Source organism: Ranitomeya variabilis, chromosome 8 (genome assembly GCF_051348905.1).
Source record: "Ranitomeya variabilis isolate aRanVar5 chromosome 8, aRanVar5.hap1, whole genome shotgun sequence".
Lineage (NCBI taxonomy): Eukaryota > Metazoa > Chordata > Amphibia > Anura > Dendrobatidae > Ranitomeya > Ranitomeya variabilis.
In genome coordinates this window covers 27,216,872-27,235,143 of record NC_135239.1, presented here as the reverse complement: position 1 = coordinate 27,235,143, position 18,272 = coordinate 27,216,872, and the positions used below count along the sequence as shown (strand labels likewise).

Sequence of the window (18,272 nt, the reverse complement as noted above, 5' to 3'; positions counted from 1 at the left end):
AGTTATATTCTTGTACATAGGGGGCAGTATCATAGTAGTTATATTCTTGTACATAGGAGCAGTATTATAGTAGTTATATTCTTGTACATAGGAGCAGTATTATAGTAGTTATATTCTTGTACATAGGAGCAGTATTATAGTAGTTATATTCATGTACATAGGGGGCAGTATTATAGTAGTTATATTCTTGTACATAGGGGCAATATTATAGTAGTTATATTCTTGTATATAAGGGCAGTATTATAGTAGTTATATTCTTGTACATAGGGGGCAGTATTATAGTAGTTATATTCTTGTACATAGGGGCAGTATTATAGTAGTTATATTCTTGTACATAGGGGGCAGTATTATAGTAGATATATTCTTGTACATAGGGGCAGTATTATAGTAGTTATATTCTTGTACATAGGAGCAGTATTATAGTAGTTATATTCCTGTACATAGGAGCAGTATTACAGTAGTTATATTCTTGTACATAGGGGCAGCATTATAGTAGTTATATTCTTGTACATAGGAGCAGTATTATAGTAGTTATATTCTTGTACATAGGGTCAGTATTATAGTAGTTATAGTCTTGTACATAGGGGGCAGTATTATAGTAGTTATATTCTTGTACATAGGGTCAGTATTATAGTAGTTATAGTCTTGTACATAGGGGGCAGTATTATAGTAGTTATATTCTTGTACATAGGGTCAGTATTATAGTAGTTATATTCTTGTACATAGGGGCAGTATTATAGTAGTTATATTCTTGTACATAGGGTCAGTATTATAGTAGTTATATTCTTGTATATAAGGGCAGTATTATAGTAGTTATATTCTTGTACATAGGGGCAGTATTATAGTAGTTATATTCTTGTACATAGGGGCAGTATTATAGTAGTTATATTCTTGTACATAGGGTCAGTATTATAGTAGTTATAGTCTTGTACATAGGGGGCAGTATTATAGTAGTTATATTCTTGTACATAGGGTCAGTATTATAGTAGTTATAGTCTTGTACATAGGGGCAGTATTATAGTAGTTATATTCTTGTATATAAGGGCAGTATTATAGTAGTTATATTCTTGTACATAGGGGGCAGTATTATAGTAGTTATATTCTTGTACATAGGGGCAGTATTATAGTAGTTATATTCTTGTACATAGGGTAGGTATTATAGTAGTTATAGTCTTGTACATAGGGGCAGTATTATAGTAGTTATATTCTTGTATATAAGGGCAGTATTATAGTAGTTATATTCTTGTACATAGGGGGCAGTATTATAGTAGTTATATTCTTGTACATAGGGGCAGTATTATAGTAGTTATATTCTTTTACATGGGGGCAGTGTTATAGTAGTTATATTCTTGTACATAGGGACAGTATTATAGTAGTTATATTCTTGTACATAGGGGGCAGTATTATAGTAGTTATATTCTTGTACATAGGGGCAGTATTATAGTAGTTATATTCTTGTACATAGGAGCAGTATTATAGTAGTTATATTCCTGTACATAGGAGCAGTATTATAGTAGTTATATTCTTGTACATAGGGGCAGTATTATAGTAGTTATATTCTTGTACATAGGGGGCAGTATTATAGTAGTTATATTCTTGTACATAGGGGCAGTATTATAGTAGTTATATTCTTGTACATAGGGTCAGTATTATAGTAGTTATAGTCTTGTACATAGGGGGCAGTATTATAGTAGTTATATTCTTGTACATAGGGGCAGTATTATAGTAGTTATATTCTTGTATATAAGGGCAGTATTATAGTAGTTATATTCTTGTACATAGGGGGCAGTATTATAGTAGTTATATTCTTGTACATAGGGGCAGTATTATAGTAGTTATATTCTTTTACATGGGGGCAGTGTTATAGTAGTTATATTCTTGTACATAGGGACAGTATTATAGTAGTTATATTCTTGTACATAGGGGGCAGTATTATAGTAGTTATATTCTTGTACATAGGGGCAGTATTATAGTAGTTATATTCTTGTACATAGGAGCAGTATTATAGTAGTTATATTCCTGTACATAGGAGCAGTATTATAGTAGTTATATTCTTGTACATAGGGGCAGTATTATAGTAGTTATATTCTTGTACATAGGGGGCAGTATTATAGTAGTTATATTCTTGTACATAGGGGCAGTATTATAGTAGTTATATTCTTGTACATAGGGTCAGTATTATAGTAGTTATAGTCTTGTACATAGGGGCAGTATTATAGTAGTTATATTCTTGTATATAAGGGCAGTATTATAGTAGTTATATTCTTGTACATAGGGGGCAGTATTATAGTAGTTATATTCTTGTACATAGGGGCAGTATTATAGTAGTTATATTCTTGTACATAGGGTCAGTATTATAGTAGTTATAGTCTTGTACATAGGGGCAGTATTATAGTAGTTATATTCTTGTATATAAGGGCAGTATTATAGTAGTTATATTCTTGTACATAGGGGGCAGTATTATAGTAGTTATATTCTTGTACATAGGGGCAGTATTATAGTAGTTATATTCTTGTACATGGGGGCAGTATTATAGTAGTTATATTCTTGTACATAGGGACAGTATTATAGTAGTTATATTCTTGTACATAGGGGGCAGTATTATAGTAGTTATATTCTTGTACATAGGGGCAGTATTATAGTAGTTATATTCTTGTACATAGGGGGCAGTATTATAGTAGATATATTCTTGTACATAGGGGCAGTATTATAGTAGTTATATTCTTGTATATAGGAGCAGTATTATAGTAATTATATTCTTGTACATAGGAGCAGTATTATAGTAGTTATATTCTTGTACATAGGAGTAGTATTATAGTAGTTATATTCTTGTACATAGGAGCAGTATTATAGTAGTTATATTCCTGTACATAGGAGTATTATAGTAGTTATATTCTTGTACATAGGGGCAGTATTATAGTAGTTATATTCTTGTACATAGGGGGCAGTATTATAGTAGTTATATTCTTGTACATAGGGGGCAGTATTATAGTAGTTATATTCTTGTACATAGGGTCAGTATTATAGTAGTTATATTCTTGTACATAGGGGGCAGTATTATAGTAGTTATATTCTTGTACATAGGGGCAGTATTATAGTAGTTATATTCTTGTACATAGGAGCAGTATTATAGTAGTTATATTCCTGTACATAGGAGCAGTATTATAGTAGTTATATTCTTGTACATAGGGGCAGTATTATAGTAGTTATATTCTTGTACATAGGGGCAGTATTATAGTAGTTATATTCTTGTACATAGGGGCAGTATTATAGTAGTTATATTCTTGTACATAGGGGCAGTATTATAGTAGTTATATTCTTGTACATGGGGGCAGTATTATAGTAGTTATATTCTTGTACATAGGGACAGTATTATAGTAGTTATATTCTTGTACATAGGGGGCAGTATTATAGTAGTTATATTCTTGTACATAGGGGCAGTATTATAGTAGTTATATTCTTGTACATAGGGGCAGTATTATAGTAGTTATATTCTTGTACATAGGGGCAGTATTATAGTAGTTATATTCTTGTACATAGGAGCAGTATTATAATATTTATATTCTTGTACATAGGGGCAGTATTATAGTAGTTATATTCTTGTACATAGGAGCAGTATTATAGTAGTTATATTCTTGTTCATAGGGGTAATTTTACACGTATTGATATAAAATGTATGCCAGCATGCAGAGTTATCAGGGGTAGCTGTATTTTCTCGGTTTATTTCCTGGTTTTGCTCAGTTATATTCTATATATTTACATATATTCAGCGCCGTGCTGTCAGCAGACTTTAACCATGTGTCGGCGATGTGTGACTGATGGCCATACTCCTGTTCTATCGTTCATGAGGATCATATTAGAGACGTCACACCACATCATTTCTCTTTGTGTCATGAAATATCTGATTCATTAACCCTGAACAGAATGAAAAAATCCTCTTACAGCCTCATAGAGAATGAACTCATTATATATCACAGAACCCGGAGAGCACTATGTTCTCTCCCAGCTTATCTGAAAATAGTGCCGTGATGGACAACCGTCATCATCGCATGGGAAAAAGATTTATGAGCATTCGCACATCACAGTCAAGCAATATGGATGATTGGAATAACCATGTGGATAACTCTGGTCACTGACTACCCTCAGTGCAGACGCACTGCACTCAATACTGCCCTCTAAAGGTAAAAGAGCAAACTGCAATAGTGTTTGCTCATAATGAGTAATGCAGAAGCTGCCTGCACTGCACCAGCATTGGGTAGAGGGTTATTCAAAATTCAAATAATAATAATAAATAATAATTCCTTTTCTAGTTTATTCACATCAGTTAATGTCTTTAGAAAATCACAATCTATTTTTTTTTTCTGAATGTCATCTCACCGACCCCCTATTGAAGAAACGATTGCGAAACGTGCGTCGGGGCGTGTTTTCTGACTGAGCAGCCCACATTCAGGTATAGCACACATGTGTTTACTTTATACCGGCTCTTGGCACAATGTTTCACTTACTTAGTTTAGGCTAAAAACTTTTCTTTGTGCCAAGACTGTTCTCATTACTATGATATTGTAGGATCACTAATGGCACTTTAGTACCCTTCTAGCTACTCTGTGCATTGTCACTTTATATATTTTATGTCTTTTGATATGCTTGGTACTTTTTGGTCATTACTATTTTGTGGTCCACATGCACCAGCATTTTATTGTGTTCATATGGATTATGATCGTTGTCTATATTAATAATAATATAACATTATTATACATGTTACCACTGGGTAATTAGCGTGACATCTGCTCAGCTGTCACTCTGTTCTGTTTTCCCCTGCGATTGTACATGATATGAATACATATGTCTTACATTTTATCTAATTTATATCAATAAAAATTGAATATTTTATTGGGATTTTTGCACTTCCCTTGTTTTTGGTTCCATAGTTAATTGGAGGTGTTTCCTACTTTTATTTATGTGGTCATCTGTTTTGGGATATTAACACCTTATCCAAGCACGTTCAATCATCACTATTAGCAATGTGTTTTTTGTTTTTGTTTTTTTTAATTGTTTTGCAAAGTATGGAAAGTTATGAAACTTTGCAAAACACTTTATTATGGGATTTGTCTTCATTCCTGACACAAAAAAAAATGATGCAACTAAGTGATTTCTGAACCACAGCTTTTCCCTAGTTTATTTATTTGCCTATAGGGCGCAGTCAGATGGCCGTATAAATTGGACCCCAACGCACAGATTGGCTGCAGCTCTCCAGACCCAAGCTTTAGTAATTTCAATGCAACTATCACGCTCGGGTCGGGAGAGCCACCGTTCAATCCGTGTATTGCAGTCCAATCTCGGTCCAATTTACACTGTGGTCTGACTGCACCTTCAGCTGTATTGATACCATTTGGAGTACAGCTGATGGCAGTGATGGGTCAGCTCAGCCTCTGTTGTGTCTCACTAAGGCTGCCGTCACACTAGCAGTATTTGGTCAGTATTTTACATCAGTATTTGTAAGCCAAAACCAGGAGGGGAACAAATAGAGGAAAAGTATAATAGAAACATATGCACCACTTCTGCATTTATCACCCACTCCTGGTTTTGGCTTACAAATACTGATGTAAAATACCGACCAAATACTGCTAGTGTGACGGCAGCCTAACACTGGGGAATAATCTGCTGCATGGGATTGTCCTGATCAGCATAACACCCAGAGGAACGCCCAGAGGAGACAAGTGCCGACCCATCACTGCCATCATCTGTACTCCACATGATTTTGATATGATATCAATGCAGCGAAAGGCAAGCAAATAGACTGGGGAAAAGCCGGGGTTTAGAAGCCACTTCTGTGTAAGGAATTAAGTCAAGGCTCCTAATAAAGTGATTTTCAAAGTTTCATAACTTTCTATGTTGGGCAAAATCATTTAAAAAAAAACCATTTAGTTAGTTTATAATATATCCCTGATCCCAGGAGTTCTTGATCTGTTCACACTCTGTCACAAGTAAGTAAAAAGCTGCTCATATACACGAAATGGCTGTCGGCCGAACCAATCTTCGAAGTATCATTCATCCGACGGCCATCTCAACCTGCTCCCTCATACTCAGTAGCGCTCGCTCGCTCTATGAGAAAGCCGCCGACTGACATGCTGGCCAGCAGCTTATCTTCAGGAGAACAATGGGATCAGCAGCCATCTCGCAGAACATTGTCTAGACTGGATGCAACTGTAGCAAACCCTCAGCTGTGTAAGGTCCATGAATGTCCTTACTGCAGATGGTGTAATAGGGACATTGAAGAATAGAGCATTTTAGAAAGTTACAGAACTTTTCATTATAAGACAATGAGACTTGTTATTGCAACAACGCGAATAATCCCCTTTAAGATTTATGTGAGACTTCGGCGTTGGGATTTGTGAGGGGTCGGTGGGGATGTAGACGGCTTAATTGTGTTCCTACAAAACACTGTTGTATTGTGAGCGTCCTCCCACCAATGATTGGATGTCTCGCCTTCACTGGTGACGCTCTCACAGAGCGGAGCGATGTCCTATCCAGGCGCAGAGCAGCCATCAGGACGGGGTTTGTTGCTTGGAAACTGTATACGAGGCTGCATCGTTCTGCTCACAACACACGTGTGACTTACACTATAAAACATTGCAGAGTTGTCACATCGGAGAAGAAGGACCCAAGAAACCTAGAGGAAGTGATGGAGCTGTGCCCAGGAGGAGAGCCCGCACAGGAGATGGGGACAAGGAATTGAGACATCTACAAATAAGGTCCAGTGATTGAGACATCTACAGATAATCCAGTGATTGAGACATCTACAGATGAGGTCAAGTCTATGAAACATCTACAGATGAGGTCAAGTCTATGAAACATCTACAGATGAGGTCCAGTCATTGAGAAATCTACAGATAATTCAGTGATTGAGACATTTACAGATGAGGTCAAGTCTCCAAGCCACCTACAGATGTGGTCCAGTAATTGAGACATTATCAGGAGATAAGGTCTAATCACTGAGACATCATCAGGAAATAAGGTCTAATCATTGAGGCATCATCAGGAGATAAGGTCCAGCCTCTGAGACATCCACAGGAGATAAAGTCCAGTCTGTAAGACATCTACAGGAGGTGAGGTTGAGTCTACAGGTGATGTATTGTCTCTGAAACATCTACAGTGAATGAATTCCTGTCACTGAAATGTCTAGAGAAGATGAGATCCAGTCATTGACACATCTGCAGAAGATAACCTTTGGTCACTGAGCCATCTACAGGTCTTGAGTTACATTTAATGAGACATTTACTGATGAGGTCCATTCTCTCAGACATCCACATAAGATGAGGTCCAGTCATTGAGACGTAAAGAGAAGATGATGTCCAGTCATTGAGAAATCAACAGAAGATGACCTTTTGTCACTCAGACTTCTACTGATGTTGATCTCCATTCAGTGAGACATCTACAGATGAGATCCAGTCTCTGAAACATCCCCTTAAGATGAGGTCCTGTCAATGAGATATCCACAGAAGAGGAGGTCTAGTCATTGAGATAGCTTCAAAAGAAGAGGTCCAGTCATTGAGACAGCTACAGAAGATGACCTTTTGTCACTGAGACATCTAAATGTGATGAGCTCCATTCCGTAAGACATCTACAGATGAGGTCCAGTCTCTCAGACATCCACAGAAGACGAGGTCCTGTCATTGAAATATCTATAAGTGATTTTTTCCAGTTATTGAGATATCTACAGATAAAGTCCGGTCAATAAGACATCTACTGGAGATAAGGTCCAGTCATTGAGACATCTACTGGAGATAAGGTCCAGTCACTGAGACATCCTTGGAGTCTCATAGCTAACACTCAGATTTTCATTTCTGGGGACCGGTGGAGTTTTCAGTGACCTTTTCCACCAGTCTTGTTCTTGGATTTACAGGGTAATTTCTGGATTGGTTCTGTGCCGGTCTGTTAATGGCGCTGGGGGAGGATATGGTAAATGAGATGTTGAACCTACCATGGGAGTACATGAATGATAGTGTCCTGTGGAATGAGAGCAGAACCAACGAATCCCTGGTGAACCAGACAGAGACCGGACCCCCACCGTTTCTGACGGACGCTTGGCTGGTGCCCCTGTTTTTTGCCCTCCTTATGTTGGTGGGATTGATTGGGAATTCTCTTGTCATTTATGTCATTTCCAAGCACAGACAAATGAGAACGGCCACCAACTTCTACATAGGTAAGTGCCTCCCCCCAGCTTGGTGCAGATCCTGTCTCATGGGTCGGGGTACCGTCCCCTTATGTTACCATGTGTCAGGTTTACATGACATAGATGCTTCTGACCAAGATTCAGCATCTTCTCTCCAGAGCTGTGATTTCAGATGTAAGCTATTGCTCTCTGTTATCACTCATTTTAAGTTTGGAAGAGGCTGAGGCTGATTTATGGTGCAAACAATGTATTATTTTCTGTTATCAACCATTTAAAGCAGAAGAAAGGTTGACAGGTCCGTAAGCTATTGTCATCTGTTATCGGCACTTTCAGAAAGGATGACTGTTGGACCAAATGAAAACAATCTATTGCTCCCTGTTATCAGCAAATCAGGCTGGAGAGAAGATGATTGTAGTAAAGCTGAATCCAATCTATTGCTCCCTGTTATCAGTTGGGGAAGGGCTGCATTTGCCATCAAACCCATGAAGGCAGGTGCTTAGGGGCAGCAGAGTACAGGGGGCAGCACTACAGTCAGAGCCTTTTACGTATGTGACTGGATGGTGGAAATGTGCATGGACCAGAAAACCACGATCTGAAAAGGCTCGAAAGATAATTGTAGGACAGGAAAATACAATAGAACGGACCGTTATCCACCAGGTCAGTCTAAGGAGAAGTTGATTGCAAAGTTCCAGAACGAGTCCAGAACACTCCCTTCCCCCGTAATCACTATAATCCTCTAAAAATAGATACACATTATGTTGGACCGCTAGTAGCCTGTAAGCTCATGTGGTGTAAGTCTATGTTGTATGTGTGTTAGTTTGCGACAGGTCCGTGAATCATCCTGATGGGTTTTGTATTGTAAAGTATAAAGAAATATGAGTGCACTATAATAATGCTATTATTCGCTGCACTACGTGTATGGCCCTTTAAGGAATCTCAAGTTTTCTTCTATAGCTGATCACATGACTTCACATCAGTGTCCTGTACAGAAAATGGGAGTACGGGTTCATACCCGTAAACGTAAAAAAAGGTCCGATATCGGTCCAGAAAAGTGGGACATGCGTTTTTAATGAGAGTACTATGCAATTTTTATCACCTAGCATCCAATGACAACCAATTGCAATGGAGTGTTAAAATGAGCTTTTGCATAAAATAATTCTTCATGTCATTTAAACATAGTTTTCCAACGACATATATATATATATATACTGTATATATATAACAAGAAACCATAAGAGGAAAAACCTCCACTAACTATAGACAAAAAAAAAACAGTATACAGGCAAAGGTGCTTACCTGTCACGGCATCTTATGGGTTTTTTTGTTGTTAGATTAGGACTGGCAAGATGTAAGGACCCTTGACGTGGGTTGCCAGCTTAAGTATTGTGGCCATAATATCAACCAATACCTTGCATACATTGTTATGTTTTTGTGCACTTTATATTTTTCGGGGTGCAGTTGGACCCTAGATGGCTCTGTAAACTGTGGCCTCTGTTCACACAGGATGCATTAGTCAGCACTGGTTAGCCCGCTATATGGCGTCATTAATAGGCTGAGCCATATGCTCTGCATTCTCTGTGTGAACATGCCACATACAGATTATCTTTTTGCATTGGTGTGCCAATTCCTGATTGTAGGCTGGATGCCTCATCGGTATTATTGCACCTGTGCAGTTGCCATCTTAACTTGGGTCCGCTGCACCTTGATAGTGCAATAGGTCAGAGGCCGTGACAGAGAAACACCTTTGCCTGTGTACTGTTTTTTTTTGTCTATAGTTAGTGGAGGCCCCAGATAAAGATAAAGATAAGACGGCCCCAACCCCAACCTCAGACACGTCAACCTCAACAATAAATGGTTGTGAAACATCAGGCTGAATGAGTACAGGAGCTGAAGCAAACATTTCTTTAGAGAAACAAATGCCCAACGGGCAAGGTCAGACCAACTGGAAAAATCTGTGCCCATATTGGTAATGTCCGTGAGTGGTTTGACAATTGATGAGAAGTTCTAGATACACTTATGATAATAATTAGCAAATCCCAGAAAGCATTGTAGGGCTTTCAGATTTTCCGGAGGGTCCCATTCCAACACTGTGCGGACTTTCTCATGGTCCATCCAGAACCTTGAGGATGACACCAGGTGTCCTAGACACGGCACCTCTTGTATACCACTGTCCTTCAAACCGCACATCCAAGCTCTCTCCACCTCCTGTCGCCTCCAGCTCAAAAATATCTCCAGAATCAGTCCCTTCCTCAACCCTCAGTCTACTAAAATGTTTGTGCATGCCCTCATCATCTCCCGCCTTGACTACTGCAACATCCTTTTCTGTGGCCTCCCTGCTAACACCCTTGCACCTCTCCAGTCCAACCTTAACTCTGCTGCCTGACTAATTAATCTCTCTCCTCACTACTCCTCCGCTTCCCCCTCTGCAAATCTCTTCACTGGCTCCCATTCCCTCAGCGTATCCAGTTCAAATTACTAATACTGACCTACAAAGCCATCCATAACCTGTCTCCTCCATATATCTCTGAACTAATCTCCTGATATCTTCCCTCACGTAATCTCCTGTCCTCCCAAGACCTCCTTCTCTCCTCCACACTTATTCGCTCCTCACCCAACTGCCTCCAACACTTCTCCAGAATATCCCCCATCCTCTGGAATTCTTTGCCCCAACACATCCGACTATCAACCACATTCGGATCCTTCAGACGGAACCTGAAAACCCACCTCTTCAGGAAAGCCTACAGCCTGCACTGACCCCGCTGCCTCCTCACCACTACCGGAGCTACCGCCTCACCAACCCCGGAGCTCCTACAACCCTCAACCTATTGTTTCCATTCCCACCATCCTGTAGAATGTAAGCCCGCAAGGGCAGGGTCCTCGCCCCTCTGTACCAGTCTGTCATTGTTAGTTTGTTTACTGTAAATGATATCTGTAACTTGTATGTAACCCCTTCTCATGTACAGCACCATGGAATCAATGGTGCTATATAAATAAATAATAATAAAATATAGCGACCATGAATTTTTCCAGCTTAGCATACAGTTTATTAAATCTGTAACACATGCGTGACGTGTACCTGATAAAACCCAAAATCGGGTGAGTAAATAAAAAAAATCATCGAGATATACTACCACAAACTTACCCACCAGATGACGAAAGATATCATTTAACAAAATGTTGGAAAAGTGCAGGAGCATTAGTCAGACCAAATGGCATGATGAGATTTTCATTGTGCCCCTCAGGAGTGTTAAAGGCTGTTTTTCACTCTTCCCCAGCCCTGCTCCTAATCAGATTATAGGCTCCCCTAAAGGTACCGTTACACTAAACGACTTACCAACGATCGCGACCAGCGATACGACCTGGCCGTGATCGTTGGTAAGTCGTTGTGTGGTCGCTGGGGAGCTGTCACACAGACAGCTCTCTCCAGCAACCAACGATCAGGGGAATGACTTCAGCATCGTTGAAACTGTCTTCAACGATACCGAAGTCCCCCTGCAGCACCCAGGTAACCAGGGTAAACATCGGGTTACTAAGTGCAGGGCCGTGCTTAGTAACCCGATATTTACCCTGGTTACCATTGTAAAAGTAAAAAAAAAAACACTACATACTCACCTTCTGATGTCTGTCACGTCCCCCGCCGTCGGCTTCCCCGCACTGAATGTGTCAGCGCCGGCCGGCCATAAAGCAGAGCACAGCGGTGACGTCACCGCTGTGCTCTGATTTACGGCCGGCCGGCGCTGACACATTCAGTGCGGGGAAGCTGCCGACGGGGGACGTGACAGACATCAGAAGGTGAGTATGTAGTGTTTGGTTTTTTTTACTTTTACAATGGTAACCAGGGTAAATATCGGGTTACTAAGCGCGGCCCTGCGCTTAGTAACCCGATATTTACCCTGGTTACAAGCGAACACATCGCTGGATCGGTGTCACACGCCAATCCAGCGATGACAGCAGGTGATCAGCGACGAAATAAAGTTCTGGACTTCTAGCTCCGACCAGCGATATCACAGCAGAATCCAGATCGCTGCTGCGTGTCAAACACAACGAGATCGCTATCCAGGACGCTGCAACGTCACGGATCGTCGTCGTTCTCGCTGCAAAGTCGCTTAGTGTGAAGGTACCTTAAGGTCCAACTTGGAGAAACATTTTGCACCAATAATCTGATTAAACAAATCAGGAATGAGAGGAAGGGGATAAGGGTCTTGGATGGTAATCCTGAAAGTCTAAACAAGGACACAGACCCCCATCTTCTTTCTTGACAAAAAAGAACCCTACTGCAACGGTAGAAGAGAAAGGTCTGATGTGTCTCTTACCAAGACTTTCGGAAATATAATCTTTCATAGTCTGCCTTTCAGGGCCAGAGATGGATATTCACGCAGATGATATTACAGAAATCCCCCCACCTAACTATCTCTGCCAGTCTACCACGGGATTATGAATAACCAACTAAGGGAGGACAAGCACAATAGGAGTCGGGAGACCTACAAGAACATAGCACAAAATGAGTTCCTTGTGAAGCGCCCCTATCCGCAGACTTAGATTATGCACCATCTGCGTGAAACACCGCTGACCAAGAGACGCAGAGTCGATAGCAAATATGGGAATGGGTCACAAGCGAGACCATGAGTCTGGGCAAACCGAGCATCCACCATATTGGCCCCCACATAGTAAGATGTCCCCATAGTGTACACACAGATCTGATACATCGACACCCTGATGAACCCTGCTTCTCATTTCAGCTGCCTAGCTATTGAAACTCTCCGCCATTGTTCAGTCTATGCAGAGATTGAATGTCCTGCCAGGACTATAGGTCGTGTGAAAGTGTCACGTGATGAAAACAAGGAAACATTCATATCGCACTTTTCTAATATTGGGCTCAAAGCACTAAAGGGTCCTGGCCGGATTTCCAGTCACTGAACAGTGGAGGAGGGATCTGATGGTTCCCTGCTCCACCGTTCTGTTCAGAGGTATCTGTGCGCTGAGATGACAGATAAAGCTGAAGTCGGGACGTAGCCCCTAGCTACAGCGAGACTGCTCCCCAAATTCAGGACAGTCCTTCTGGATCAGGGATGGTTCTGTGGTATGGTAAAAGGGTTTGTCCCACAAGCAAAAGTTGATTTTAATCTATAGATCTTGGAATGATAATTATTTCCACTATTGGATGTGTTAAAAAAATGTTCCTGTGCTGAGATAATCTTATAAATGTCCCCTGCTCTCTTTTGCTTCCTCCCCTGCCCAGGAGATGTGGTACGATCAGACCATGTTCCTGTACGGTCGGACACGACCATTACACAGTACACAGCAGGGGCACATTTATAAGATTATCTCAGCACAGGAACATTTTATTTAATCACCTCCAATTGTGGAAATTATTATTATTCCAAGATCTATTGATTAAAATATACTTTGTTCATGGGAAAACCTCTTTAAGTTTGGATCAGGAGACCTGTCGCTGATCTGTGCTTCGTAGTACATGGATGTCTGAATTCTGCCTTGCTAATACTGCCCTACATCAATTACACCCCGGCGTCTGATACACATGATTATAGAATTTCTCACTAAGTGACATATAGATATTAATGTCCCCTGTCAGATCACTAATTCTTAGTTCCGCTATTCTTAAAGGGGTTGTCCACTTTCAGTAATGTGGTCCCCAAAGTGTGTAAAGTACATAACAAACTCATCAGGTAATCGCCCCACCAGGACCCAGCGCCGGCTTCTGCTGCAGTCCTGGTATTGTGACTAGGAGGGTGATGTCACATCAACAGCGCGTGTCACTGCTCTAACCAGTAACTGAGCGCTGCGTCGCATGCCATCGACCTCTGCACGAGCACTGCGCTCAGTGACTGGCTAGAGATGGGACAAGCTGATGTGACGTTACTGCTCCAGTCATATAGATAGACAGTATTATACCCTCTATATAAAACACTCTCTATGTACTACACCTTAATTATACTATACCCTATACAGTACTCTGTATACTGCATACACTATACACCCTGTATAACTTCCACTTTCAAAACTCTACACCTGTATACTCTACATCTACAGTATATTGACAGATATGAAGCGTATACTTCCCAACCCTCCTGGTGAATTTTGGGAGCTGTTCGAGAGTTTGTGGTAGGTATCTGTGTCCTCCACCCTCATGATCTGCAAGAGAGACAGTGTGGCAGGACTAGGGGCATCATACTGTGTGTGGGGGGCTTTGGTGGCATCATACTGTGTGTGGTTGGCTATAAGAGCTTAATACTGTATGTGGAGGGCTTTGGTGGCATCATACTGTGTGTGTGGGCCTTTGGGAGCAGCATACTGTATGTGAAGAGCATTGATGGCATCATACTGTGTGTGGGGGCTATGGGAGCATCATACTATATGTGGAGGGCTTTGATGGCATCATACTGTGTGTGGTGAGCTATGGGAGCAGCATACTGTATGTGGAGGGCTTTGGTGGCACAATACTGTGTGTGTGGGGCTTTGGTAGCAGCATACTGTATGTGGAGGGCTTTGATGGCATCATACTGTGTGTGGGGGCTATGGGAGCATCATACTGTGTGTAGAGGGCTATGGGGGCATCATACTGTATGTGGAGGGCTTTGATGGCATCATACTGTGTGTGGTGAGCTATGGGAGCAGCATACTGTATGTGGAGGGCTTTGATGGCATCATACTGTGTGTGGTGGGCTATAGGAGCAGCATACTGTATGTAGAGGGCTTTGGTGGCATCATACTGTGTGTGGAGGGCTATGGGGGCATCATACTGTATGTGGAGGGCTTTGGTGGCATCATACTGTGTGTGGTGGGCTATTGGAGCATCATACTGTGTGTGGAGGGCTATGGGGGCATCATACTGTACGTGGAGGGCTATGGGAGCAGCATACTGTATGTGGAGTGCTATGGGGACATCATACTGTGTGTGGAGGGCTTTGGTGGCATCATACTGTGTGTGGGCTATGGGAGCATCATACTGTGTGTGGGGGCTATGGGAGCATCATACTGTATGTGGAGGGCTTTGGTAGCATCATGTGTGTGTGTGGGCTATGGGAGCATCATACTGTATGTGGTGGGTTGTGGTAGCATCATACTGTGTCTGGGGGCTATGGGAGCATCATACTGTGTGTAGTGGGCTATGGGAGCATCATACTGTATGTGGTGGGTTGTGGGAGCATCATACTGTATGTGGAGGGCTTTGGTGGCATCATTGTTGTGAATTTGCTTTTTGCTCCCTCTAGTGGTTACTAGTTTTTTGACTCTGGTTTTTCTGTCATTCCTTTTATCCGCACCTGGGTCGTTAGTTAGGGGTGTTGCTATATAAGCTCCCTGGACCTTCAGTTCTATGCCTGGCAACGTAGTTATCAGAGCTAGTCTGCTGTGCTCTTGTCTACTGATCCTGGTTCCAGTTATATCAGCTAAGTCTGCCTTTTGCTTTTTGCTATTTGTTTTGGTTTTGTATTTTTGTCCAGCTTGTTCCAAATCTATATCCTGACCTTTGCTGGAAGCTCTAGGGGGGCTGGTGTTCTCCCCCCGGACCGTTAGACGGTTCGGGGGTTCTTGAATTTCCAGTGTGGATTTTGATAGGGTTTTTGTTGACCATATAAGTTACCTTTCTTTATTCTGCTATTAGTAAGCGGGCCTCTCTGTGCTAAACCTGGTTCATTTCTGTGTTTGTCATTTCCTCTTACCTCACCGTCATTATTTGTGGGGGGCTTCTATCCAGCTTTGGGGTCCCCTTCTCTGGAGGCAAGAAAGGTCTTTGTTTTCCTCTACTAGGGGTAGCTAGATTCTCCGGCTGGCGCGTGTCATCTAGAATCAACGTAGGAATGATCCCCGGCTACTTCTAGTGTTGGCGTTAGGAGTAGATATATGGTCAACCCAGTTACCACTGCCCTATGAGCTGGATTTTTGTATTCTGCAGACTTCCACGTTCCTCTGAGACCCTCGCCATTGGGGTCATAACAGTTTGCCAGGCCTGTATTAAATGTTTAATGCATTGCAGAAGAGGGATTATAAGAAAGAAGATTCTGAGTTTTTTTTTTCTTTTTCCCCTTTACCTCAGAGTGGCTATGCTTGCTGCAGACATGAATGTCCAGACCTTGATTACAAGTGTGGACCAGCTGGCTACTCGTGTGCAGGGCATACAAGACTATGTTATCAGAAATCCTAGGTCAGAACCTAAAATACCGATTCCTGAACTGTTTTCCGGAGACAGGTTTAAGTTTAGGAATTTCATGAATAATTGTAAATTGTTTTTGTCCCTGAGACCCTGTTCATCTGGAGATTCTGCTCAGCAAGTAAAAATTGTTATTTCGTTCTTACGGGGCGACCCTCAGGATTGGGCTTTTTCGCTGGCGCCAGGAGATCCGGCATTGGCTGATCTTGATGCGTTTTTTCTGGCGCTCGGTTTACTTTATGAGGAACCCAATCTTGAGATTCAGGCAGAAAAGGCCTTGCTGGCTATGTCTCAGGGGCAGGACGAGGCTGAAGTGTATTGCCAAAAATTTCGGAAATGGTCCGTGCTGACACATTGGAACGAGTGTGCACTGGCCGCTAATTTTAGAAATGGCCTTTCTGAAGCCATTAAGAATGTTATGGTGGGTTTTCCCATTCCCACAGGTCTGAATGATACTATGGCACTGGCTATTCAAATTGACCGGCGGTTGCGGGAGCGCAAAACCGCAAATTCCCTCATGGTGTTGTCTGAACAGACACCTAATTCGGTGCAATGTGATAGAAAAACCGCAAATTCCCTCATGGTGTTGTCTGAACAGACACCTGATTTAATGCAATGTGATAGAATCCTGACTAGAAATGAGCGGAAAATTCATAGACGCCGGAATGGCTTGTGCTACTACTGTGGTGATTCTACACATGTTATCTCAGCATGCTCTAAACGTATAGCTAAGGTTGTTAGTCCTGTCACCGTTGGTAATTTGCAACCTAAATTTATTCTGTCTGTAACTTTGATTTGCTCACTGTCATCTTATCCTGTCATGGCGTTTGTAGATTCAGGTGCTGCCCTGAGTCTCATGGATCTCTCATTTGCTAAGCACTGTGGTTTTACTCTTGAACCATTAGAAAATCCTATTCCTCTTAGGGGTATTGATGCTACACCATTGGCAGCAAATAAACCGCAGTATTGGACACAGGTTACCATGTGCATGACTCCTGAACACCGCGAGGTGATACGTTTCCTGGTTTTACATAAAATGCATGATTTGGTTGTTTTAGGGCTGCCATGGTTACAGACCCATAATCCAGTCCTGGACTGGAAGGCTATGTCAGTCTCAAGTTGGGGCTGTCGTGGTATTCATGGGGATTCCCTGCCTGTGTCTATTGCTTCTTCTACGCCTTCGGAAGTTCCGGAGTATTTGTCTGATTATCAGGATGTCTTCAGTGAGTCTGAGTCCAGTGCACTGCCTCCTCATAGGGACTGTGACTGTGCTATAGATTTGATCCCAGGCAGTAAATTTCCTAAGGGAAGACTGTTTAATCTGTCGGTACCTGAACATACCGCTATGCGTTCATATATCAAGGAGTCTCTGGAGAAAGGACATATTCGTCCGTCTTCTTCCCCTCTTGGTGCGGGATTCTTTTTTGTGGCAAAAAAGGACGGATCTTTGAGACCTTGTATTGATTATCGGCTTTTAAATAAGATCACTGTCAAGTTTCAGTATCCTTTACCGCTGTTGTCTGACTTGTTTGCCCGGATTAAGGGTGCCAAGTGGTTCACCAAGATAGACCTTCGTGGTGCGTACAACCTTGTGCGCATTAAGCAAGGTGATGAATGGAAAACCGCATTCAATACGCCCGAAGGTCATTTTGAGTACTTGGTGATGCCTTTTGGGCTCTCCAATGCGCCTTCAGTTTTTCAGTCCTTTATGCATGACATTTTCCGGAAGTATCTGGATAAATTTTTGATTGTTTATCTGGATGATATTTTGGTTTTTTCTGATAATTGGGATTCGCATGTGGAGCAGGTCAGGTTGGTCTTTAAAATTTTGCGTGAAAATTCTTTGTTTGTCAAGGGCTCAAAGTGTCTCTTTGGTGTACAGAAGGTTCCCTTTTTGGGGTTCATTTTTTCCCCTTCTGCTGTGGAGAT

General features: G+C 41.6%; 1 protein-coding gene across 1 annotated transcript in view; it reads left to right on the top strand.

Moving 5' to 3' along the window:
* Nucleotides 1-6,552: 6,552 nt before the first annotated feature.
* LOC143788360 (G-protein coupled receptor 54-like) overlaps nt 6,553-18,272 on the top strand; it is a 29,330-nt gene continuing 17,610 nt past the window's right edge. The window contains exon 1 of the mRNA XM_077277992.1: nt 6,553-8,203. Coding sequence (XP_077134107.1) covers nt 7,939-8,203 — 265 coding nt within the window. The 5' untranslated portion in view covers nt 6,553-7,938. The remainder of the gene's footprint in view (nt 8,204-18,272) is intronic.